At 37.4% G+C, this 27,136-nt stretch overlaps 1 protein-coding gene across 3 annotated transcripts in view; it reads left to right on the forward strand.

The window, feature by feature from the left end:
• kif21a (kinesin family member 21A) overlaps nt 1–19,677 on the forward strand; it is a 148,984-nt gene extending 129,307 nt beyond the window's left edge. For 2 of the 3 annotated variants that reach the window (XM_060842945.1, XM_060842946.1), the window contains 8 exons: nt 6,964–7,002; nt 8,254–8,390; nt 12,232–12,412; nt 13,118–13,282; nt 14,225–14,342; nt 15,305–15,475; nt 18,202–18,401; nt 18,556–19,677. In XM_060842945.1, the coding sequence (XP_060698928.1) occupies nt 6,964–7,002; nt 8,254–8,390; nt 12,232–12,412; nt 13,118–13,282; nt 14,225–14,342; nt 15,305–15,475; nt 18,202–18,401; nt 18,556–18,646 (1,102 nt within the window). In that variant the 3' untranslated portion in view covers nt 18,647–19,677. The remainder of the gene's footprint in view (nt 1–6,963; nt 7,003–8,253; nt 8,391–12,231; nt 12,413–13,117; nt 13,283–14,224; nt 14,343–15,304; nt 15,476–18,201; nt 18,402–18,555) is intronic. The other variant, XM_060842947.1, reaches the window with a different exon arrangement.
• The last annotated feature ends 7,459 nt before the right edge of the window (nt 19,678–27,136 follow it).

Here is a 27,136-nt window from a genome sequence, read left to right on the forward strand (position 1 = left end):
GACCAGAAATCTATCTATTAAACTCACTTGAGGCATTCAGTGATAAAACATCCACAACCTTCTTGGGTCGAAAATTCCATGAGATCATATCATTGGAATGAAATAGTTTCTCCTCACATCAGCCCTAAATGATTACCCCTTTATCCCAAGATTGTGCCCCAATGTTTTGGATTCCTTGGCCATCACAAACAATCTCTGATTACCCTGTCAAGCCCTATCGAATCTTGAATGACTCAATGAGACTGCCTGTCACACTTCTAAATTTCTAGCGAATAAAAATCCAATTTATTCACTCTGTTGTCATAGAAATGCCACCTCATCCATGGAACAATTTAATCAGTCTTATCTGTGTAGCCTGCAATGAAACTATATTCTTTTATAAACGCGAAGATCAAACTGCACACATTATTCCCGGTGTGGTCTCAGCCTGTACAAATTGAGCAAGGCTTCTTTATTTGTGTAATTCAGTGTTCTGAAATTAAGCCAACATGCCATCCACTTTCCAAATTGTTTGTTCACCTGCAATCTTGAACAAGAACATGCAAGCTTCTTTAAGCATCAATACTTGCAAACTTCACACATTTAAGAAAGAAATCTGTTTTTCCATTCTTATGACCAAAATTAAAATCTTCATCACTTCCTTGTATTATAATCCATACGTCAACACCTTGTCCACTCAAAGTGTCTATCTCTTTGTAGCCTCTTTCTGCCCTCTCCAAGCTTGCACTTCTGCTTCACTTTGCGCCTTCAGCAAATGTTGATACATCACTTTCTCTTCATACCAAGTCATTAATATAGATTATGAATAACTCAATGAGGTTAAGCATTTGTAGCACTCCTCAGTTTACTCCCTGTTAATTTGAAAAAAGCTCTGTTTATGATCACTGAGTTTCATGTTCATTAACCAATCCTCTATCCATGCTTGTGTTATTCCCACTCCATAATCTTACCTTTTTTTTAATCGTTCATGTGGCATCTTATTGAATACTTTTGGAAATACAGGTACACTGCAGCAACTGGTTCCATTTTTTCAATCTGACTAATTGCATCCTCAAATTCTCTCTCAAATTGGTCAACAAGGAGTCTTTATAGTAAAATCATGTTGTTCTAAATAATGCCATGCATTTCTCAAAGTATTGTTACACATTTCCTGGGGATTATTGGATTTTGGTCCCTTACATTTCTCAGCTGTGTGGTCAAGACCTTCTCAAGGTCAGAGGTGGGCATGTTCAATGATGACTGTACAATGTTCAGTAGCTGTCATACACTTCCACTACTGAAGTACTCCATGTCCATATAAAGCAAAACCTGGACTCCGTCTAGACTTGGACTAATAAATGGCAAAAACATTGTGCTACACAGATGGCAGGCAATTACAGTCTGCAGCAAGACAGAACATAACCCTTGTCCCTTGAAACTCAATGGCATTGCCATTACTGAATTCCCCACTATCAAAATCCTACGTGTCACCATGACCAGACCATTGAAATGGACCAACCATATTAACACTGTAGCTATAAATGCAAATCAGGAGCAAGGATTCTGCAGTGAATAATTCACCTCCTGTCCCCCAGTCCATTCACCTAGTAACGGACATAAGTAAGAAGTGTGACGGAATATTCTTTACATACTGGATGGGTACGGTTCCAATAACACTTGAGATATTTAAACATCATCCAGACGATAACATGCTTAATTGGTACCCTAACTGCAAAGTTTAATGTTCATTTACTTCGTTATTAATAACCGAGAAAGGTAAATCTGAAGAAGAGTGCCAACTCCATGGGATTGGTTTGGCCATAAAAATATTAACTAATTGGCTCCATTCTTCTGCAGATTAAAGCTTTTCTTAGGCTTACATCCCAGCATCAAGGTACAGGTCATAGCCAGTCAGCTGTGTTGGATGGGTCACATTTACTACATACCTGACTCAAGACTTCCAAACTAAGCTCACTATTCTGAACTTCACTGTGGCAAGCAATTATCAGAAGGGCAGAAGCCCAAATCTGCCTCAGTTAAAGAAACTGCATCTGTGAAGGTGTAAACCATTCCAAGCATTTCCAGATGGAGACTAAGCAGGAGCAGCAGAAAGTGTGTACCAAAACCTGAACATCTCAACCACCAGTTTCAGCAAAGAACAACAAATGGGGTTGTTGGAAGGTTAGCAGATGGGGTATTTGCTTATCTGATCATCTCTGGTTCCATACTGCAAGGCAGTCATCTGTGGTTCTAAGGGGCCATCACAACAATGTGTACCATCTACATGGGGTAAGTCTCCAAATCGCGTGTGTGCACACACATAGACAACTTTTCACTGCAACGTTTTAACAGGTTTTGCCTTTACCTGTACAGGACAATGTTGGAGAGATTATCTAGGGAAGATGGGGGGTGGGGGGGAGGTGGTAGGGTACACCTCTCTGTAGATCTCTAGGGAAAGTATGGAAGGAGCGAGAGAGAGAGAGACGGTGGGAGGTCAGTTATTTGGAGATGGCTTAATCATTGTAAACAAAAGATGCAATCAGTCTTGGAAACACATCTTTGATGTCATGTTTCTATTGGGACCTCAAGATCTCCTTCAGATAATCCTGCTTTCAGATAATTGATATTTGGATAATCGAGGTTTCTCTGTATTTCCTTCATAACAGCACTGTAGGTGTCCCGACATACTCAGATGATAATGTTATCTGAAACATCGTTGAATCACCTTTTATAGACTCTTACAAGCTTACTTAACAGCTTTCATACGGAAGCAAATAATCATTTGACATTTTACTGTTTAGGTAAAAAGTGAGGTCTGCAGGTGCTGGAGATCAGAGCTGAAAATGTGTTGCTGGTTAAAGCGCAACAGGTCAGGCAGCATCCAAGGAACAGGAAATTCGACGTTTCGGGCAAAAGCCCTTCATCAGGAATGATGCTTTAACCACATTTTACTGTTTGTCCAGTTGTGATAACACATGTGTTTTTGTGTTCTTTGGAGGAGTAGGAATGGTGGAGGAGAATGGGAAATGGCCTAGGAAATTAACAGGTCATTTTTGAGGAATAATCGAGATATATTTATTCTTGTGTGTTTTATCTCTATTGTTTTACACAAGAAATTCATTCTGTGTTTTGCCTTAATTGTAAGCAGTAAACTCCACAATATGCACTGAAAATAATGTGACAAATGCTGGTTACACAGGGGCTATTATGATTGTCATGTAGTCAACTAATTATTTCATAACACTTGTTAAATATATCCGAATCAGATATGCTAAAGGTGCATTTTGTTGTAGTTTCTCAGTAATCTGCCCTGCTTCTAGGTACTCGAAACAAAGCTCAACAGGATAAAACCTACCTCCCACCATACAGAGCCACTTCAATTTTTTTGTTAGACAAACCAATTTTTAACCGACTAAGTACGATGCAGAGCAATGTCAAATAATGATCAAACTTGCTGAGTTTATGATAAGCCAATTAATGCCCAGTGCCGTGTTGTATTTCTCATCACCATTTCCCAAAAATAAATTTTAAAATTTTCCAGTGGTGACGAATGTCCAACGATCTGTTATAATCTTTGTGTTTATGTCATTATGTATTGTGATAGAATGCAATAGCTTTTTGAATCTACTGAAGGGGGAAAAAAGAGTCAAGGTATTAAATATACGAAATAGAAATGTTGCATGAATGTAATGGTTCTTCTGTCCATGTGGAATTCCAAAATGTTTTCCCTGTGGGGTTACTCTTATGAAAATAAGTGTGGCAGCTGGTTTGCATGCAGTAAAGTCCTCCAAACAGAAATGGATGAGTGAATTACCAGGTAATCATCATGCACGGGTGGTTGAGGGAAAAATTATAGAATTTACTATTCTTTTTCAAATAGTGTCCCTCGGAATGTTTTATTATTTCTAGGCAGATTCATCTCTCAGTTTCATAATTCTAGAAGACAGAGTCTCTCAGTATAACAGCATCTCTGCTTTAGTAATTTATTCCTAAGTGTGTCAAATGTAGAAGTTTCCTCTTTCTATCCTGTTCGAATTTTACAGAAATGGCTAGAGTTGAAATGACTTCAACACTACAGTTGCCACATAGGCAATTTGATAAGGTGAAATCAAACCAAAAATTATTTTTCATGGAGATTCAGAGCAGATCATTTAAGGCCATCAGTAACAGTAGCAGCAACATATTTCACAAAAAAACTGTAATGTAATGGTTTAATATATCCCTCATTCCAGCAGTAACTTTAAACAAGGGGACCAACCATAATTTAATTGGGACAATAGGGCATCACTGTTGAGACTGTCACTTTTTTTTTCCTTTGGATTTCTCTCATTTTGTTTGAAACTGAGATGAAGTTGAAGATCAAACTTTGAACAGTAGCTTGTTTCTTAAAAAATTAAAGAATTTTATGTTTACATATGGATGCTAGCCTGGAAAGATAATTGTAACTTAATTATCTAAGAGCACAGCAGTCATTCCAGCACTGGGATGTGCTATGTTCAAGGACTGGCAGCTGGTTAGATTTTTCATTGGCCAACTACTGAAAATGTTGAAAATTGAACTGGTTTTGGCTGGGATTTTTGGCGGAAAGTTGTGTGATGGAAAAATGCTGGAATAGAAACCTAAGTTTTAAGTTTTTCTCTCGTTCTCTAATCAGTTAAAGATCTGTTTAATAAGTGAATATTCCTCAGAGCCTGCTGGAGGTTGTTTTCATTGACTGATGATTTCAGAATTTGGTCAAGATATAATCCTACATTCTTGTAAATTAACAAATCATTCAAGTATTGCATAAAGGCCTGGTATTCTTCTTTGAAACAATTGTTGAACCGGCAAATTACAAAACTTTTTCTTAATTCATCCCTTAGCTGTGTGTCTTGCTGTATGTGTGTCAGAGGGAGCAGGTTACGATCAAACAAGATTGGGTTTAAAATATAGGTATTCACTGGGTTAAGTTGTTTATCTTTGCTCTATTAAAGTAACATTAATATATTAATTTCTTTTAAGTTATGAACTTTGTATCTGCTATGTTATTCTTCAAGTCTGGTTGGGGACACTTCAGCAATTTTGAGGGTCTTTGAATGTTTTCATTTCAATGTGTTGTGAGTCTAGCGTTAGCCAGTCTGTGTTAGTCTGGCATGCTGCCCATGTCATACGCACCATGTCAGAAACAGCCCCACACATACCTAAAAATAAGTGCCAACATAGTCAATTTAGAGTACTATTGCAGTTTATGCATGCAAAATTATGGGAACAGCATTGTATAGAATGAGTTAAGCGATCCCAAAACCAACAGATCAAATTAAAACTTTGCATCTCTGTCACATTCTGATGTAAATAATGGTTGGCAGCTAAGTAAATATTTAAACAGACTCTATGGTGTGGTGTGGTAGAACTGGATTTTATTGCGGGGAGAAAGTGAGGACTGCAGATGCTGGAGATCATAGCTTAAAAATGTATTGCTGGAAAAGCGCAGCATGTCAGGCAGCATCAAAGGAGCAGGAGAATCGACATTTCTGGCATAAGCCCTTCTTCAGGAACGTCAAAACGTCAATTCTCCTGTTAAAATGGGAGACCAACAGTCTGATCATTGACTTGAGTCATGTTATCATAGGTGAATATGTCTCACTCTCCCATCTCCTATTGTTAGTTTTTCTTTTGAATCTTCTGTATGCCAGGCATTCTCCCCATCCTCTTTCTGTTTCTCGCATCCTCTTTTCCTCCCCCATATGAAATCAATCTTGCCAAGATTCCACACCTTGGTCATCATTCTAACCATGCTGCTTTTTTTAGCATAGGTCTTTCCTTTGCTAGGACATTGCAAAATATGACTGAAGTGCCACTGCAGGCTTTAATGTTGTGCTTTGAGGTGATGGAAAAGCATATCTATCCTAACTATGCTTTTTCAGGGTTCTCTGAAAGGGTCCCATGGACCCTTTTTCTAAAGTGGCTGTAAGGCATGGGCCCTGTCTTTTTGTAGATAAATGAGAGTTACTTTTAAAATGGACCGTATTGTTTAGTTTATCTTCCAAAACTATTATTGTGAGCAAAGGCCTAGCAGGGAATTCCAAGAGATTGAAAAAAAAGTTTTTGAAATGCTGTCAAATTCCCAGAGCACTCTGCCTGCAGGCATTTGACTAGTTGAGCCCAAAAGAGCCTAAAGCTCCATTATAATGTTTGATATTCAAATCTGAAGCTAATATTTTGATGTGATATGGAATATAGCGCCTTTATGTTCAGAACAGAGACTGATTGAGATACTGTATATTTTCAAAAAGTCACTTGGATTCCAATCCATGTTTATGAGTTGTCCAGAATTTTTCTCTGCATGTTGGATTTGTTCGGTGTTGATTCAGAATCGCCTTTGAATCACCCCTAGTTGCAATAAACATTTTATAATGCTTTTATACCAGAGTTTTACATTTCAATTTGAAGGAGTTAAGCAATCATTCAGATTTCTTGACAGAATAAGTTTGTGGAATATTCAGTCATGCATCTGTAAATCAGAAAGCCGGTTGCAATTTCAGGTAGCATTAGGAATTGAACAAAATCATACTTTTGATAGGACCTGCAACTTGCAGAAGCTGAGAGTAAAGCACCTGCAAAAGTTGTTGTGCTACTCCAGCACATAAACATATGATAGAAAAATGTAGCTATGGCAAACTGTCAGAGTTTAAGTGCATGTTTGCACAACGACAAAAGGCAATAAAGGTGACACAGCTCTGATAAGGTGAGTTTTGACAGTTTTTTTTCTTTCAAAATTTGCTCTCCTAATTTCTTTTCACTCCCATGGATCTCAGATCTATAGGTATTAAATTCTGTTGCAATTAAAGTGAAATATATGTATCAGTGAAGGATGGATATATCGGTGTGTCTAAAGTAACATTTGAGTGCTACTGCTGCCAGCTCAGCTGCTATATTTTAGTTATTGTGCAGACTTTAATAACAAGTTTCCTGTGTCTTCACAATTCTGTAACTGTTTTATTGTAGGTCAGATGAAAGTGATTCCTCTCTTTCGGAGGTACAAAGGTACACTGTATAACTTGTTGCTCACCATTCAGCAGTTTCTGTTTTAGCGTTCATTGCTTCTAATATTTCCTGCATGCTCATGGTGCCCCTCAACTGCCATTATTGGGATTAAGTGGAACGTACTGAAATGCTAACGGGTGTTCTTGGGGAATTGGGTATTTTTGATTTTTTTTAAAAACTAGTTCTCTTGCTTGTTTTATTTAGATGATTATCTTGCTTTTTGATGGTTGTCAATTTTGTTTGCTGCGTTTGTGTGCAATGTGATTATTGGAAAGCGGTGGTGGTTGAAAAATAGCTCTTCCTCTTCCCTTTTTTTTCTGGTATTGAAGCTTTTCCTCTGTTCAGTCAAAGAAGTCTATGCTCAAATCGTTATATGTAGTGCATGTTTTATTGATGAATTTTAATATCTGAAAAGAAAAATATGCTAGCGAAATTATCAGTGTGTTTTTAAAAATGTTCTGTTCAAAATCTGCAGTTCTTAAGTATCAAGATGATCTGCTCTGAAGAGTCAACTTCTCTGCACCAAGTGTTTTTGGCTTTTATTTCCTTATCATTGTTGGTTTAAGACTATGTCCATACATAATTTGAAAATATCATCTTTCTTTTTATTGGTAAAATGACTAGCCAGTTCTCAGGCATGGCATTTTCACTTACTTATCGCATAGCCATCACTAATCTCCAACAATATAAGTAAAAGTGACATGCAAGGGAATTGACCGGTGTTTGCTTTAAATATTTTCCCACTAATAAATTTATATTTTAACATGAACTACTTTGAGAAAACTAAGGTGGTGAAGGAAGGATGAGAAAATAAATTGACTTTGATTTTTGTCAAGGTGAATGGATCATGTTGATCATAAAATGTCAATCAATTTGTGAAAGGAAAGCAAAGAGATACTGAGGAGTAATTGATCACGCTTCTTAATTTATACCCTCAGAATTCTGGCCGATACATCTTTTTGGAAAAATCCCAGAAAATTGCCAAATAAAAAAGCAATTGTTTGCCCTTCAATAATATAAATTTTACTCATTAGTTGTCATGTTTGCAGTGTTGCAGAACAATAGAACTAATTCCAAAACTTGACCATAATGAATAATATAGTGCGATCCAAGACCATTTCCTTCATAACTTAACAATAAATGTAAACAGTGCGGGTTTCCCTTAATCTATCCTGTTGTTTGTCCTGTAATTATCTAGTTAAATATTTTATTGTTCATAGTCAACCAATTTTATTGCTATTCTTTCCACAGAGGAATAATTAACCTGTTTCCTAGTTCAAAAGGTAGCAGGAGTGCACCCCTTCACTGCAATCATATAGCTGAAGGACACAACAAAGCAGTGCTATGCCTGGATGCAACAGACGATCTCCTTTTTACTGGAGCAAAAGGTGAGAGTTTTCTTCCAGCTGTTGGGAGAAAATAACTGCACAAAATTCAGATCCTCAGCATTATTTCCCTCCTCTCAGATCAAAGAAAGTTGGCTGCGTTAAAGATTAAAAACCATGGATGTAAGTTCGCTCGCTGAGCTGAAAGGTTTGTTTTCAGATGTTTCATCACCAAACTAGGTAACATCATCAGTGAGCCTACAGTGAGCGATGATGTTAGTGACCCACTTTCTATTTGTGTTTAGGTTTCCTTGTGTTGGTGATGTAATTTCCTGCGGCAGTGTCATTACCTGTACTTTTCCTCAGAGGGTGGTAAATGGGGTCCAAGTCAGTGGGGGGGTGAGGGTGGGGGGCGATGGATTGTGTGTGTGTTAGAGTTCGAGTTGGAAATCCATGCTTGTGCATGCCTCTGTTTGGCTTGTCCTAGGATGGATGTGTTGTCCCAGTTCAAGTGGTGTCCTTCCTCATCTTACCACCCTCTGATTAAAAAAAACAATAAATGGCATTACCGACCCAAGGAAACCCAAACACAAGTGGAAAGCGGGTAACGTTTGAAAATGAACCTTCCAAATCAGCAAGCAAACTTACATCCAGAACCTCAACCTGAGCTACAAATCTTCTCAAAACTCATTAAAAACCATAGAATGTATCCCATACCTGCCATCACTTTTATGCTTCTGGATATTGAGCCACGTAAGTATTCTTCTCTTGTGAAGTGGGACCCTTGATTACTATTTAAATTGTGCTCAAAAATAGCTCCTTGGGACCGTGATGCAAATCATCAAGTGATTCATCCAGAATTCAGGATACCTGATGATGCAAGAGTCAGGATCTGCCAAATTAGAAAGTGCTTTTATGCACAGATATCCAAAGAGCCAGTTCCTGAAACAAAACCTGCAGTCTGTCCTCTAACAGTTGGCCCAGCTGTCAGCCCTGCCACGGTTATTGGCCTTTCCCGCTAAATCCCAATGTCTTATGCTTTTCCTCCAATTGCCATTCAGTGAGATCATGGCTGATCCGATGATCCTCAGCTTCACTTTCCTACCTTTTCCCCTATCACCCTTGATTTTTCTTGTGCTTAAAATTCTGTGTCTGTCAGCTGTGAATATATTTAATGGCCCAACCTTGACTTAATGGCCCATCCGTCCTCTGTGGTAAAGAATTTCACTACCATCAGAATAAATTGCTCCTTATTTCTGTGCTAAATGTGTGACCTCTTATTCTAAGATTATGCCCTCTGGTTCAAGGGGAAACGACGTTTTTGCATCTACCCCTAACAATTTTGTAAGATGTAATCTCTGAGTCAGGAAATGATTTAGCCATGCAAAATTATGCAGAATGTCTTAAATTGTGTAAGCAGGCAGCTTGTTCCATAGGTCTATTATCTGGCAAAAGACAGGGCTAATTGTAGCCAAATGTTACCTTAGCATAATATATACCTGTTGGTACACCCACTGCTATTAGGAAGCGAGTTCCAGGATTTTGGCCCAATGACAGTGAAGACACAGCAAGTTCCAAGTCAGTATGATGTGTGACTTGAAGGGGAACTTGCAGATGGTGGTGTATCCATCCACCATCCATCCACCTTCCATCCTTGTCCTACCTGTGGTAGAGGTTGTATTTAATAGATGCAGTCATAGAGTCACAGAGTCACATCTTTCAGTCCAACTCATCCATGCCAACCAGATGTTCTACATTAATCTAGTCCCATTTGCCAGCCCTTGGCCCATATCCCATCCAGATGCCTTTTTAAATGTTTCAGTTGTACCAGGCTCCTCCAGTTCCTCTGGCAGCTCATTCCATACACGCACCACCCTCTTTGTGAAAACGTTATCCCTTCGATCCCTTCTAAATTTTTCTCCCCTCACCTCAGAAGTGTTGATACAGTGCAATTTGTAACCAGTCCACACCTTTGCCGCTATGTATTGGTGTTGAAGAGAGTGATTGCTGAAGGTAGTTAATGAACTGATGATTCTGAATCAATAACGTGATTTTGTTTTTTTAACCATAATCTTTACTATTGCTTTAAGTATTCCGGTTAAGATCAGTCTTGCAGACTGTGTGTATATCAGGGTCTTGTTCATTGATCCTAAATCTGACTCTACTTTTGTGTGTACGGATAGCATTAGCTCTTCACCTCCCCCTCCCCTCCATCCAAGGCCCCAAAGGATCCTTCCATGTCTGACTGAGGTTTACCTGTACTTCCACGCACGTCATCTGTTGTATCGGTTGCCTCGATGTGGTCTTCTCTGCATTAGGGAGACAGGATGCCAACTTGTGGAATGTTTCAGAGAACATCTCTGAGTCACATGCACTAAACAACTTCACCACCTTGTGGCTGAACACTAACTCCCCCTCCCAATCCGCCAAGGACAAGCAAGTCCTGGGACTCCACCGACACCAAACTCTAGCCACCCAATGCCTGGAGGAAGAACACTTCATTTTCCACCTTGGGATCCTCCAACCACATGGGATCAATGTCGATTTCACCAGCTTCTTCATTTCCCCTCCTTATCCCAGATCCAACCTTTCAGTTCAGCAGCACCCTCTTGAACTGTCTTACCAGTCCATCTTCCTTCCCAACTATCTGCTCCATCCTCCTATCCGACCTATCACCATCACCCCCCACATTAATATTCCTATTGTATTTCTAGCTACCTTCCCCTGTTCCCCTCACATTTATCTCTCGGCCCCCTTGGGCTACCCCCTCATTCCTGATGAAGACCTCATGCTCAAAATGTCGACGCTCCTGCTGTTTGGATGCTGCCTGACCAGCTGTGCTTTTCCAGCACCACACTTATCTGTAGTCCTCACTTTCTCCCTGTTCTGTGCTTGCTTCTTTGTACACACAAAGAATACATTAATTGATGGGTTATAAAAAACGAAGATACTAAGCTGTTCATGCAATGATTGTGGAGAGACAGAGTTTAACCCATCAAGCCTTTGACCATCCAAACATATGAAGTATGACCCCAGTTTCTCTTTCCATGACACTGATCTGTTGAGTGTTTCCAGAATCTGCAATACTTTGCTTTTGTGCTTGATTTTCTGTATGCCTTTTGTGCCCTGAAAGGAGAATTTGCTTTAGGCATCTGCAATTAATTTACAGGGGAACCTTGATTGTCCGAACGAGATATTTCATTTGGATAATTGATTATTCAGTTAATCGATTAAATGCTTTTTCTCTGGGGCTTGGAGTTTTAAAAGTCTGCTCCAAGTTCAGGAGACTGCAGCAGCACACAGCACGTGAGACCACCCACCCCCCACCCCCCCCCCCCCCCCCCCCCCCCAGCCCAACCCCGTCCAACACCCCCTCTCTGGGGCAGCCAGACTGTACACCAACAACAAGACTACTACTGCTGCCGCTGCCTTTGTGGCTTAAGTCTCCAAATAGCACGCATGCACGCGCAACCACAACCGCGCACACTTTTTACTGCAACATTTTGACAGGTTCCACATTTGCCCTGTACAGGACAATGTTGGAGAAATTATCTGGGGAAGGAGGGGTGGTGTTAGGGTCCACCCCTAATGGAATTCCAGGGAAAATGTGGGGAGAGAGAGGGGACAGGTGGTCAGTCATTTGAAGACGGTGCTTGTTTAATCACTGTAAACAAATGACGCGATCAGCGTTGGAAACACGTCTTTGATATAATGTTTCTATCAGGATCTCAAGATCTCCGGATAATTTGATTTCTGGATAATTGGTATTCGGATGATTGAGGTTCCTCTGTGCTATTCTTGCGGATAAGGGGGAGAAAGCGAATAGCTTTTCTTGTCATTCGTGCCATTGGTACAAAAGAGATGGCAGGCTAACTATTATTTCTTTATGTAAATGTTTTTACAGATCGCACTTGTAAAGTATGGAATCTTGTCACTGGACAAGAGATTATGTCTCTTGGTGGACATCCTAATAATGTGGTATCTGTTAAATACTGCAGTTATTCCAGTTTGGTATTTTCTGTTTCCACATCTTTTATTAAGGTGTGGGATATCAGAGACTCTGCTAAATGCATTCGAACACTGACGTAAGTATCTATTTTGGTAATTTGGGATTATATTCTAGAATAGTGTTGCAGTTCAAAAAATGCTTTACACTTTCTTGGTTAGAAGTTAAATTGACATTTCTCAGTGTTACAACAGTGTTTGATATCAACGTTTTAGAAAGTACTAGTTAGAAAAACTCAGCAGGTCTGGCAGTATCCATGCAGAAGAATTAGAATTAATGTTTCAAGTCAAGTCGCCCTTCAGAACCTGTTGTGAACAAGGGTCACTGGACTCAAAAGGTTATCTCTGATCTCTCTCCAGGGATGGTGCCAGACCTGAGTTTTTTTCCTGCCATTTCTGTTTTTGTTTCTGATTTACATCATTTGAAATTTGTTTGGTTTTTCATCAATACTATTATTGTGTTTATATTTAAAAAAATTTTATTGATCATGAGCTGGAGGCCACCAATGCAGGACATTCATTTTGAGTTCTTATCATGAGCAAATCTTTGATCAGTACTAAATAAATGTGTGCTAAATAAATCTGTGTATAGATATAGCAGTTCATCATGAGATATCAGGTATATAAGTACAAATTACTTGGAGCTTTTGAATTTGAAAATCCTCAATGGGGCGATCACTCAACATTTTGTTCTACTTAGAAATTTGCATTTAGCGTTAAGATAAGATTGTCACTCTTAAAGATAACAGTATAATACAGCATGAGAAATCCGATTTATCTTTCAGATCATCCGGCCAAGTGTCAATAGGGGATGCGTGTGCCAATACTAAAAATAGAACAGTTACTATCCCTCCTGGAGAAAATCAAATAAACCAAATTGCACTGAACTCAACTGGCATGTTTCTCTATGCTGCCTCGGGAAATTCTGTCCGAATGTGGGATCTCAAAAGGTATTTTGAATGAAAAAGCGTTGGATTTCAGTAGACTTACTTTGTTTATATTATTGTTTGACATTTGTCTACGTAGAAATGTTGAAAATTTGCAAGCTAAAGTGGAACTTGGGTATATTTGAGAAAAGGAGCACACTGTTGAACATTTTCATTTCAAACTCATTAAAACTGACAAAAAATGAAAGTTAATTTCAGTATTTACAGAGTTCCCACCATGTTGTTGTCTGGTAATAAACTTCAATTTGCAGGAACTTGTTGAGTTAACAAAAAACTAATTTATTGTCATCAAGCCAAACTTAATCTCTCGCTCAAGTATGGCTTAATGTGTTGATGCAATTCAATAGGAAATCAAAATCTGTTTAATGTATAACAAAGTATCTAAATTCTATATCAAATTTGCAACTACTTTGATTTGATTCACTACAAAAATACCAATTTTGACATCATTATCTTCTGCTGCCACAATGGGACAGGACATCTGTGCTACAGATGTTACTAATATGCTCCCCTAGAAACTATGGCACCATTCATTCTTACATACTGTCTGAACACAACCCCCTTTTTCTCAATTCCTCATTGCCTCCATTCACTGCCCTGCTCCCTTGCTCATGGTAAATAGTGCAAGAGAGGCCTGGTGAACAGAAGAAGGCAGTGAGGGGTCAGGATTGCAACAACCAGGGAGATCGCGAGTTGGGCAGATTGAATCAAATTTGTGTGGAGTGTTTGAAAAAGCATTTTATTGGACAGTTAAGTGCATCCCCTGCAATAGTAGTGGCAGCACATGCAACCTTTGCATTTAATGTAAAATAATCAAAGCTTGAATGAGCATGTTGTGATAAATTTAGTATTTGCCAGAGAAAAGCAATATTGTTCATAAACAATATTTTTTGAGCAAATATATCTCTATTAACAGTAATCGTATGACTATTTTCCACTTTCAAGGTTTCAATCCACTGGAAAGCTGACTGGTCACTTAGGACCAGTTATGTGCCTTACTGTTGATCAAACAGCAAATGGACAAGATCTCATTATTACTGGGTCCAAAGATCACTACATAAAGGTAATATTTTCATTGTACAAAGTAAAACTGCTGTATATTTTTCACAGCAAAATGTATGTGAATTTCTTGCAGCTTCCTTTCAATGAGTCTTACTTTGCAAGATGCATGACTGCTTTAAACTTAATGTTTGTTTTGAAGTAGCTTGATATTTATAATATTATTAAACATTAAAAATTAATTCTGTATTTTGAGTCCTATTAAAATATTTTATATTATACTTTTTTGAGTATGCTAAACTCCTATTTTTAAGTTAAACGCAATAAAAATATCCAGCTTCTTCTGTGTGACTTCTGACTTTGTCCATCCCAGACCAAAACCAGCACCTTCATAACAAAATTGAAGCCCAAAAATATTTTTAGAACACTATTATAAATGCAAGTTATTACACATCATTCTGACAGTACTGGAGTAAAGTAGTAAGCCTTTTTGAATTACTCTATGCTCTTCTGTGGCAGACTATAAAGTGTAGCTTTCAGGGATTTGTGACCATAATCATCCAATCAGTCATGGTGTTGAGGCATCCTCAAAGCAAAATCATCATTCTGCATTCGAAATGATTAGATGGAGTTGGGGGATGTCATGTATGTATCTGATGCACATTAGTGTCCCAGTCTGTGTCAACCCTCCGTTCACTAAGATGCTTTCTTGAGAGTTGCTTGAACTTTAATCTTGTGATTCTGGTGTGAAAGCTGCCATTGAAGATGCTGTAAGAGGTGAAATGAGGGGAGGCAAAACTTAAATGTCATAAATAAAGATTTAATCTATATTTAGTAACTTGTTTAGACTGCTGTTTCTGAAATTATACTAGTCTTAAGTTCAGCTAATTAAATCCTCAATACCTGTTTGACTACCTTGAATTATTGAATAAGTATTCCATGCTTCACAACCTGTGTACAGACAAAAAGTATATGTTCATCTTAAATATAAATAAATCTACCATTCTTTTACCTCTTTCTATTTAGATGTTTGATGTAACAGAAGGTGCTATAGGCACTGTAAGCCCTACCTACAACTTTGAACCTCCCCATTATGATGGCATTGAATCACTCACAATCTTGGGTGACAGCCTGTTTAGTGGATCCAGAGATAATGGGATTAAAAAATGGGACATGGTGCAGCAAGAACTACTCCAGGTATGAATGCACAGCAGTAAGTTATATAAGGGCTAAGTGAAACTTAAATGGAGAAATGTTTGAATTTTTCTGTTTTATCTCATCTCAAAAATGCACTTTTTTATGACCCTCAACAGATTCATCTCTTCCACTATGTTCCTTACTGTTCTATTGACTTAATTATGATCACTCTGGCCCCAGATTGGTACAATACATGGAATCAGAAAGAGGATATTCACTTAATCACACCTAAATAAAAGAGCTATCAGTTTAGTCTAGCTGCCCTACTCATTATCTACCGTTGCGAATATTTCCTTTTCAATGTATTTGCCAAAATAGTTAGTTACTCCCCTATTAAACTGATAATCACCCTGTTACTTTGAAAGGTCTTATCCTTTAAATAGTCTGTTCCTAAACTGCCATTAAAATCTGAAAGATTCTAACTGTTTGTTTTGGTCATACCCAGCTTTGTCCCTCCTTATGTTACGTTAAATAGGACTGAAGAAAAGTAATAGATAAACCAAGACATTTTATGGCTTAATATTTCAATCCAGTATGTTTGATTGTGACTAGAAACTTCAGGCCTTCCTTCCTCAATTCTTATTTCAATCTTACCCTTCTGGTTCAAATCCTGGCTAGGCTCTGAGCTTCGATTCAAAGGCAACATTTTGTTGATTGTTGAAAAAAATGCATATTTCTATCTGCAAAATAGGTTTTAGCTCCTTTTCCCACCCCGATAATTCCTTGTTCACACTTTTTTCCAAACTGCCTGCTTTGCTTTTTTGTGCTGTCTTTGCTGAAATCAAGCACCTTCATGACTAATCAGTTCTTCGGTCTTCATACCTCACATCCTGCTCAGCTATGTAACTCCGATACAATTAGCTAACTGTCCCTTTTTTTTTGCATTAACTTCAGAAATCTTATTCTCATTTGAAAATTGGTTAATGACTTAATTTTTTACTGTTACTGCTTGCTGTTCAAGAATGTCCCTGCTGTTCAGTCCCTGATATAGAATGAGAACCTTATTCTTGTCATAGAGATGTATCCTGCAAAGAGTTCTTCAATCATTTTAATCCAATGTTTTGAAACTTACTGTGATATTGGTGTATCTTTTTGTTACTTTTGTTACCTGCAAAACTTTTCTTAAAAACTGCTATAAGTCACCTAGAAAGTCCCTCCTTCACCTGTGGGTCAGACTCCAAATACTGATGTACATTGTGATATTTTACATGATGTGAATGCAAGTTTTTGTACATTGAGGAATGCCTGCTACCACCTATTGTCTGTTAATAGATGTGGGGTTAAGCCCCAAAAATATTTGGGGAGCAGAGGAGTGGAGTTGTAAATATACTGGCAATTTGATGTTCAAAGTGGACTTTGTTTCTTGTTTAATATTGATTTAAATTTCTAGAAGTATTGCCACTTTAAAATATTGAAGACTAATGAAAATTAGTGGCCCAGGTCTCAGGAGAGTCAGACATCAAGTGTGGCCTTAAAGATGCATAACAATATGTAGTCAGCATGGCATCTTAGTCTCTAACTTAGACATTTACTTTCTGTCAGTAACTGTCAAATTGTCTTTGGAAACTTTAAACATTTTAATTACTGGAATCCAGTTAATGCTGTATGAAAAGGACAAGCCTTGCCCTTCAATGTTAGTTCTCTGCTTAGTGGATTCCTAGCTGATTTCCTGTGTTGGAGGCATCTAGGTCAAGCCAGACTCTGAAGTTCGGTCATAAAAAGCAGCCATAAGTAAGTGAATAATCTTTAATGGGGTTGCTATTGCTGTTCTCGTCATAATTGGAGCATTTGAGCCCCTATCCTTTTTAAAACTCAGTAAGATTTTGAATATTTTGGCTGTTTTTCCTATTTTGGAATTATCCCAATATGCATATAAATTTATAGCTCTCAATATCTGAGCAAGTGCAGTAACTTCTCCTGATTTATTTATGTTATTTGTGACTTCAATTTATAAAAGAAGTTCTTGGATGTCTATGCCATTGACTTAGAAACAAACTATGCAGCACTTCATATCAAGCACAGTAATTTACAAAAACAACATACAAATCATAATTTGTACTAATATAGTACTTTCAGGCAGCAGCGTCTCCAGAACTGCAGGAAACTCAGATTCATATACCATATTGCAAAAGTCAAGGTGTATAGAAGATGTGGTTCCAGTAAGCAGGACTGCATGATTTAAATATTGTCACTGCTGATGAGATGAGTATAGGGAGGAACGCCACATTAAAAATTGTGTACAAGTTGAAGAGGATGGAGAAATAAATAAGACATTTTTCAAAGAATGTATTGCTCGTTTTGAGAGCAGGGAATCAACAGCTCCAAATTTCACAGACTATATTCTTTACCATTGATCGAAGAAGAGGTACTTAATTTGAGAAGATTGAACTGAGAAAAAATAGACTCATTACTTCCACACGGATAGCCTCGTTAATTCAGTATTAAATCAATTTGGGGATGGGGGAGATGGAAAAGCGTCTGAACTTATTCTGTTGGAATTAGAATTAATAAATGACTAAGATGAATGAACAGGTGATCTAAACATTTGGAGTTACTTGTATTTTTAGATCTGACAAGACAGGAAAGGACACTGAACGAGAGAGTTTGTGATGAAACTGAGTTTAGATTATCTTTAATTTTAAGTTCCTTGGAGTAGGAAATACTGAACTCCTTCAAGCCTGTCTGTTTTTTTTAATCCAAAATTTTGATATGATTTTGTTTTCTAGCAAGTACCAAACGCTCACAAGGACTGGGTGTGCGCCTTGGGGATTTTACCAGGCAGGTCAATTTTGCTCAGTGGCTGCAGAGGTGGCATCCTTAAACTTTGGAATGTGGACAACTTTACACTACTTGGAGAGATGAGAGGGCATGACAGCCCCATAAATGCCATCTGCACCAATTCTAGCCATATCTTTACTGCATCAGAGTGAGTACAAAGCATTACTCCAGAATTCTTTACAACCAATCAATCTTTACTTTTATATTTTATTGATAAATTTACGGGAAACAAAATCCTTTGTGTATAAAATTTGTCTTTCTTAAGAAAAATGTATTTTTTCAAACATAAACATTTCTTTCAGTGACCAAACAGTCAGGATTTGGAGTGTCCGAAGACCATCAGACGGGCAGATATTGGAAATTGCAGACACAAATGACGATGTCAGCAGCTAAACATTAATACAGAAGACAGAAATTAAGTACCATTGTTGGCAATAGCACTTTTGTGATTGTTGAGCGCGCAGTTTTTAACTGGGCTAAAGGTGAATTGGAAGACCTACCATGACAATAGTGATTCTCCTCAATTCTGAATATTCAGATTCCTATTACTATCAAACACTCAGCAGAGGAAAAGCATATCAAGATATAAAAAAAAAACCTAATGCATGACAATGTTTTTGTGTTGTGAGAATAGCAATTATAACGAGCTTTACACAATGCAAAGCTGTTACAAGCTGCAGTTTGCTGTAGCTTTCAGCAAGGCTTGTACGTCAAAAACGCACACGAGTAGCAAATCATAATCCTATACAGCTAACAGGAAATGCAATGTATGTGATCTGTGGCATTGCCGCAAAAAGGTTTGTGTAGGTTTTAATGGGTACTGTAAATGTGGCCTAAGAACTTGTGCTTTTGTACAATTCTCATTGCTGTTGCATTGCTTTAAAGACAGGATTTTGCAATGTCTATCTACATAGCAGTTGTCTCATTCTCTCATACAAATGTTTGTAGCAAAGAATTTGTCCCAAATGTATCTCTCTTTGTGTTCCCATTTGTAGTATTGCTGTATTATCCTTCATTGCTCAGGCTATTCTGTCAACCCCATCAGCCTGTTATTCTATCAAATAAGAGGAAGTAGCCACAGCAGTTGAATGGATAAAATGCTGCTATATTAACAGTGAAATATAGTGCGTATTTGCATTTAATATCTAACAATTAAATGGACAGTTTCACCTGGAGTGGAAATGCATTGTATATACAGTGAGTTTGAAGAGATGAAACACATTGTATTATGTCTGGTTGATTTCCAGAGGCAGTAGAATGTAGATAACTAAATGGGGATATATTTTATTTAGCTTTAGACTTTGAATGATAGTGTGATTTTACTAAGCTTCTGAACATTTTATATAAATAATCTTGAACTGTATTGTTTTAGGTTTTATTTGCTGTTTCTCTAGGTTGCTTGTAAACTAATGGCCAAATAAAGAAGTGTGCTGAACTTGCAAATAATTGTTCTGCTGTGGGTTACAGTATATACTCAGTATTAAAAAGCAAGAATGTTACATCAAAGTGCAGTGACTAATATACTTTCAAACAACATTTAACTTCAACAACATATCTCAAATTAGATTACAAATTATTTAAGATATGCTTCCAGCCTGTTAAATCAAATTAACTTTTCAAAATGCAGATACACTTTTGACACAAAATTAACCTACAGGCAGAAAAAAAGTATAAAGTTGCATAAGAGAAAGTTTATGAAACTGAGTTTAGATTATCTTTAAATTAAAGTTCCTTGGAGTAGGAAATAATAGCAGAGGCTAAAATATGAAGATTCCTGTGCAAAATCCTAAGCTATAATTTGTTACTTATTGAACTCCTTCAAGCCTGTCTGTTTTTTTTAATTATTTCCAGCAATGGTATGTTAAACTGTGAAAACCACTAAAGATGATCAATAAAATAAAACAAAACTGGATGCTGGAGTGCTTGGTGGTGATCTCAGAGTTTTAAAAAAAAGTCAAATTGCTGGTGAAACTCCGGCCTGGCAGCAGCTGGAGAGAAAGGAGAGAGGCCGGTGACTATCAGAATTGAAAGTGAATATATAATCAGTTAATGGATCAGGACAAATTGTGTTCAGATGGTGAGTCAGCAGATGTTGATTATTTGGGTTAGATGTGATTTAAGACATTACAATGGAGTTTGAAGTGCAAAGAAAGAAAGTAAACTAATATTCTAGCTGTTGGTGATTACCTGGTGATTTTTGCGGAGCATTGACCATGTGGGGATATTAGACAAAGCCAAGTTTTGGATTTGATTCAACAATGATGTCAAAATCTTCAGCTGCCTACTTGGACAAGAAAAAGGTTACTTTTGACCCTTCATTGCATCCAAAAATTCCAGTATTTTGTCTCCAGTAATTTGCTCAGAAGCTTTCCAGGCATTTCACACATTTATCATCAAATTATTGTCTTCGTGCATTCTAAATTTGCTTTTCATTTAGTTTGACACTGTATCAGTATAATAAATCGTCTATGGATATTTGAGAAGTGAAAGGCTTATATTTAGATAATGTTTTTCCTATCTGTTTGTCATTTGGTCTTACTCTTGAATATAGACTAGTTTTCTTAAGTCTTGAGTTTATCTGTTGTGTAATTGTTATATGATTCAATTATTTTATTTGGGGCATGTACTTTTGTACAGATATTTGAAGTCACTTTAATCCTTCTCCACTTAAAGCAGGTCAATTCACAAACCATGTTCACCTGTGAATAATAGATTAGTTTAGGTACCTTTTTTGACCCCTCATGACAGATTTGACATGGAGATGACACAAACTAAGTGTCTTTGAGTAGAAAAGGGTAGTGTAGTGACACTGCATCCAACAAAGTTGAGTGCCACAATACCATCTTTTATGTCCATGATTTTTGACAGTATCATACCTCAGGTAATAAAGTTCACGCATATGATTAAACAGCTTTGTTTATTTTAAAAACTGAGTGAATAAATGGAAAAAATAGTGCAATTCCTAAAACTGCACATTTTAAAGTATTGCTTTAATACTCTAACAAGTGTTTTCAGATTTTCAGTAATATCACAATCTCAAATCACATTTCAATAAGTATGCTGGAAGTCAAGTTTACAAGTGTAATCTGCATTGTACAAATAAATAATATCTCTGAACACATTTGATTAGTTCCATCAATTAAGCAAGCTGAATTTAAGCAGCTCCTTTAAGCATTACAGTTGTTAAAACCCATTGTCTATCTGTACGTGTCCAGGCTGTATCTTCGTATCGACTAATTTTACTTTAGAAAATTAAATGTAAATGTCGTCTATAGCACCAACTAAATAACTCGATTTTCTTTGTGCATTAATCATTACCAAACCAATCGTGATTTTGTAACTTGTAAGCTATTTTTATGTGTTTTGATTTTTCTGCAGATTTTTCTGAATTTTTTCTCAGACTTTTCTTGATAGTTTCTTGTTACAGGAACACGTCTTTGTTTTATTAAAACGCATATTAAAAAAAATCAGCTAATGGGTGCCTCGACCAGATGAAGATGAGCTTCCAAAAATTTTTGCAGTGCATATAACAGAGAGGGGCACAGACTGATTGCTGTGTTTAGATTTTGTAGATGATGATTGGAACAAATAAAATGAATATGCAGAGGTGCTTTTTGTGCATCTTCTTTAAAAAGAGACTGCTGTTATAAAATGGAGATTAAAAGTGGATGAATAAAGTCCAGTGCAACCTCACCTTAATTGATGTCTTGTGTAAATTGCCTTTTAACTATGAAATCTTGACTCTGATAAAGCATTCAAAAAATTGAAGACACTTATGCATTTACTACAAACTGAGTATTATCAGTTGAAAAGATTTGACTTGAAATTGCAGTTGGAATGCTAGAGAGAGGGAACTAAATGGGCATTTGTGGATAATAAAATCTGCATCGTAGTGGAATCAAATCAAGGAGTGTGTCCAGCCAGTCTATTTTTATTCTATAAGGAATTGGTCTTTGTGAAAAGAATAATTTGGCATAGTATTGAGGCCTGTGTGTCAATAGACCAGACCTGCTGAAAGCAAGTTAGGTAAAGAAAGCAACTTGAATGAGCTGCATTCTGAGCCAAGATCTTTTATTGATCCCTACACTTAGGGAAGAAAGAAATCTCTAGTATTTTACAATGGAGAGTTCATAAATGAGAGGGAATTATGATACAAAACCTATAAAGTATAGAATTCTGAAGAGTGTGGTGCTAGAAAAGCACAGCAAGTCAGACAGCATCTGAGGAGCAGGAAAATAGATGTTTCGGGCAAAAGCCCTTCATCCTGCTATTTTCCTGCTCCTTGCATGCTGTATGACCTGCTGTGCATTTTCAGTACCACACTCTTGGCTCTAATCTCCAGCATCTGCATTACTCACTTTCATCTATAGAATTCCCAACCAGACTCTGAAGTTCCTTGTCATTGAACTTCTACAAGGTTGGCTCTCAGCTGAATTTGAAGTTAACACTATCTGAGGGGAGTCTTTCTTTCAGACATTTCTGAACTCACCAAGTTTGTAGCTTGCCTTACCAGGAATAGCTTCCTTGTTACGTTGGGTGTGAGCTGTCCGATATGCAGCCTGTCCTGCCATTAACTTCATCTCAGGATATTCCTTCTGTAGACAATCTTAATTGCCCATTCATCACAAGACGTCAAGTTATCAAGCAGATGTTACCCACTGTGTCCGATAAAACAAAGAGTTACTGCTGATTCTTGATCCATGAACAGTTGTTAAAGTTTTGAAGCTTACATGATCACAGTCCCTCCTCTTCGTTCATTATTTTTATAGTGAGCAAACACTATGATTGGCCATTTTCCATCACATTGGTCCATAAGCAAATAGAGTTGTTGAACCATGCAGAATTTAAATAAAATACACCATTTTGTTATGTATACAGAGAGATGCAAACCAATAATGAATGAATGGATTGCAAAATAATAGTCAGTAAATAAGTCACAAAGCCATATAGTACAGAAGCATGTCAATAAAGAAAATAAACATTGTAGTTTGAAGATTCAGTATTTAACAGAGTAAATCCTATTTTAAGCCATTGATTTGTTGCTGATGCCAAAGGCAAAGCATAATAGTAATGAAAGGTAAGATATATCCAAGTACACTAAATAATGAGAGAAAATAATGCAAACCCAGGCTACCATGTGTATATTATCTCCCCGATTCCAGGTATCGTCCGCCAGGAATTTTCCTTAATGTTTTTCTTAATATCTGCCTTTATTGTCTGACTATTTTATCTGTTGGTTGGTATGCTTTAAGTGTATTCCCAACAAGTCTTTCCCCCTTTTGTACTGCATAAGATATAATTCTCATCCAGATGATGTTTATGGATCACTCCAATTTTTGCAGTGTTGTAATATTTACTGGTTTTCGTCTTCAGACAGAACAGGTAAAACTAGCTCTAGATCTATTAAACTTCTTCCAATCCATAAATCATAAGTCCACACATGTGTATCACCTTAACGCTCAGGTTTTGCTTGAAGTTCCTGCCTGACGACTTAGTTTTGTGTCATTATTCATTGCACCTAAATATACTTGAGACATTAATTGATTTGATGAATGACTAAAAACTGGGTCTGGATTTTTAACTATCAAAGCTTCTGAACTGTAAATGCCTGAATTTCCTGTTTTTCCTTGCAATTTTGTAATCATCTTGATAGAAAGAGATCTTGACCCATGCCTTATAAATATTAGGTAAAGTTTTCGACACCATGATGGTGACTGAATGCCTGAAAGATTCAGAATTACTAGTACCAATTCATGATGCATATTTCCATACAATACTTTACCTGTGCTTCACACAGCTATCCCTTTTCTTGATCCTCCTTTTCCTACAGGACATTCTACAGGTTTTTTAGTCACTTCTTATGTAAATGCAAGTGTGATCTGACGTTCTGTGCATGACCGTAAGTGCAAGTGGATTCCATGGTTCATGTAAAATTCACTCGTGAAGTTCTGGGCGTAGGCAATTTCAATGTCATTGGTCGCACACAGAGTGTTTGATTATTGGTAGAATTAACAGTCAAACGGTAACAGGCCCTGCTAATGATCTGGTTGAATACACAGACTTCTGCATTACTGACCAAGGGGTGGCATCCATACTAATTTCATGAAGCCACTAAGAGGCTTATGGTTATTTTGTACATACCATGTCACACTACACTTGATACAGTATCTTAAGTGCTGCCCTGAAGATCTTTACATTTACTTTCAAGTTCCTAAGTCTTAATTTCTGACACCTGAATCTGGCTCTGTGCCTTCTGGCATTCCTGTGCACTGTCTCAAGTAGACTTTGATAATTTGAGAGGTAAACTATCTTCTTCTGATTTGTCCATCTCTTGGGATTTTATCCCTTCCTATAATTCTGTGTTTTCCAATTAAACTGCTCTTTCCTAAATGGAAACCTCTTGAGTATCAAGTTTGCACTTCGGTTCTGCATTTTGTGGTTCTCCAGTGTTCTGTGACTGAAGAAGCCTGAAGCTGAATTATTTTAGGAATTTCTATCATGTGAAGCTCGTGATTATTTATGACACTTCTGAAGTCACCAAATCTGTAACTTGCCTTCACGTCAAGTAGCTTCACTTGTTACATTTCCTGGTTATATTTGGTGTAAGCTGCCCTCAACGCAGCTTGTCCTGCCAACGACCCCTTCCCCTGAGGACATTTGTTGTCCAAACTTAAATGCCCATTTGTTACAATGCAGCTAGTTATCAAGCAGATGTTACCTCTTCTCTCACAGGAAACAATTTATTCCAGAAAGTTATTGCTGTATCTTTCAATCCATGAACTATTTTTCTAGTTCTGAAGCTTACATTGTCACAGTACTGATTGGTTAACTAGTGGACTTTGATTGGGAGAGGTATTGCATTGGAAAATATACCAGTTAATGACAGTTGATGGCCAAGTTTTGTTTAAATTTTAAATGAGGTAGGTTGAATCTGATTGGTCAAGACATTATCTCACTTATTCCTCAGGGCAATGGTAATCACCTGCTTTCTTGAGTTGAAACAGGCACAGTGTGTTTATGTGTTTTGTCTGTTTGCAAAGAACAGGTTCGTGTGAATTAGTATGAACAGTATCTCTTACATGAAAGTCCACCTTTGAAATGGAGCAGACAGTTGAGCTCCCTTTCCTTGCTGTCATTATTAAGAAATCAGCCAGAGTTTCTGTACTACAGTAGTACAAAACTATTTTCGCTGGTCACTATTTACAATGGGATTTCTTCAGTTCTGTGTGCCATAAGATGATCTTATTAGCAGCATCATAAATAGGACATTTGTTCATTGTGCAAGCTTAAAGGTGCATCAAAACCATCCAGTGGATTGATGGCTACCCTGATCAGATCAGGTCTCGCTGTGTGTCATGCAAACTCATTAATGAGCTAAAGACCATCATTTTTGGCCCCTTCAACTGTTTGCAACAAGCAAGGTATGCCTATAAATATAATGCTAGTATTCTTTAGGTGACTGGGTTAAATTTAAACCAGTTTGATAATTCCCTACTATATAACATGTACTCGTTATGTTTATAAATACTATTAAAGAAAATAGAATAATTATTGAAGACTGTAGTCTTCAGGTCTGAGATATTGGCATTACAAAAGGTGGAATTAATTTGTATATTTGGATCTTCTGTGACCATGCTGCTCCTTAAACAAGGTTATGTTGTTCATGTTTTTTTTTCTAGAGGGGCCGTAAAGGCAGAGGTTCCAATATGTCTGGAAAGATCTATTTTAAAAAGCTTTTAAATGTTTTTCTAAAACACTTGTATGATGAAATGGGAGTGGTCAGTTCAGGGTTTGGTTTGGTCCTAGCAAGCTGTTTTGTTTGCAGATGCTGGCCAAGTTTTGGCTGGGGACCCAAACAAGCAATTTTCCATGCTTAACCTCTCTCTCTCTCCCTCTCTCTCTCTCTCTTTCTCTCTCTCTCTGACGTCTCCTATAAGAACCTGTTTGTTTTTACCTTTTTTTTTGCCAAGGATGTGTTTATGGGATGTAGGAAGTATTTTGTAACAGCATCATTAAGTTGCCATCCAGTCAATTGGGTTTTCAGATAGGTTAAGTTATTCGAAGTTCAGTTCTCTTTTGTTTGTGTTTCATTCAGCCATCTGTAAATAAGTTCTGTTTTGTTTAAAACTGAGTGGTTGGGCCAGTGCATCACTCCTAGAGTATCCATGAATGACTGCTTAAAATACTTAGAAAGCTTAAAATCTGGGCTGCCTTCTTGAAATGTTATGAGGGGGTCTGGCTTGGTCCATAACACTTTGTTTTGCAAAAGATATTCTGTACTATTAGCTCCTCTTCCAGCTGTCATAAGATACTGATTGTAGAAATTAATCAATAATTGATCAAGTCAACTTACACAAATGTGCTAGTAAAATACTGGTCCAGATTTTGCATTGGTAATGACAATGAAATTCTTGGTGATTTCAATCTTTGCTACACTGTAACTGAGCCATTTTTTTGGTGGAGAAATTAACTTGTGGTGTGATGAAAACTGTTGATTCCCCGGAGACAGCAGTAGCAATGCATGCTGATTTCCTCGTTGACACAACTGAAGCAATCAGAGGAGGTGGGATAAGTAGTTACACATGAATAAATCATTTTTTTCCCCCCATCATCCCTCCTCCAAATCCATGCATGTGCAGTTTAAGCAACAAATCTAGAAGCTGCTGTCAATGATTCTAGGTTACATTCTGAATTGATGACAACCTACACTCTTAAACTGTTTGCCTTGAGGTAAAAACCTTATAGAGAGTTGCAGTTGATTGTATGAGATGTAATTGGCTTTTAAAAGCATACTAACTTCATAATTACTGTTAACCATTTGCATTGGCTTTGAGAAGCTAATTTTATAATTGTGGAACATCATACTTCTTCATAATAACACAA

The sequence above is a fragment of the Hemiscyllium ocellatum genome, chromosome 23, assembly GCF_020745735.1.
Source record: "Hemiscyllium ocellatum isolate sHemOce1 chromosome 23, sHemOce1.pat.X.cur, whole genome shotgun sequence".
NCBI classification, from domain to species: Eukaryota; Metazoa; Chordata; class Chondrichthyes; order Orectolobiformes; family Hemiscylliidae; genus Hemiscyllium; species Hemiscyllium ocellatum.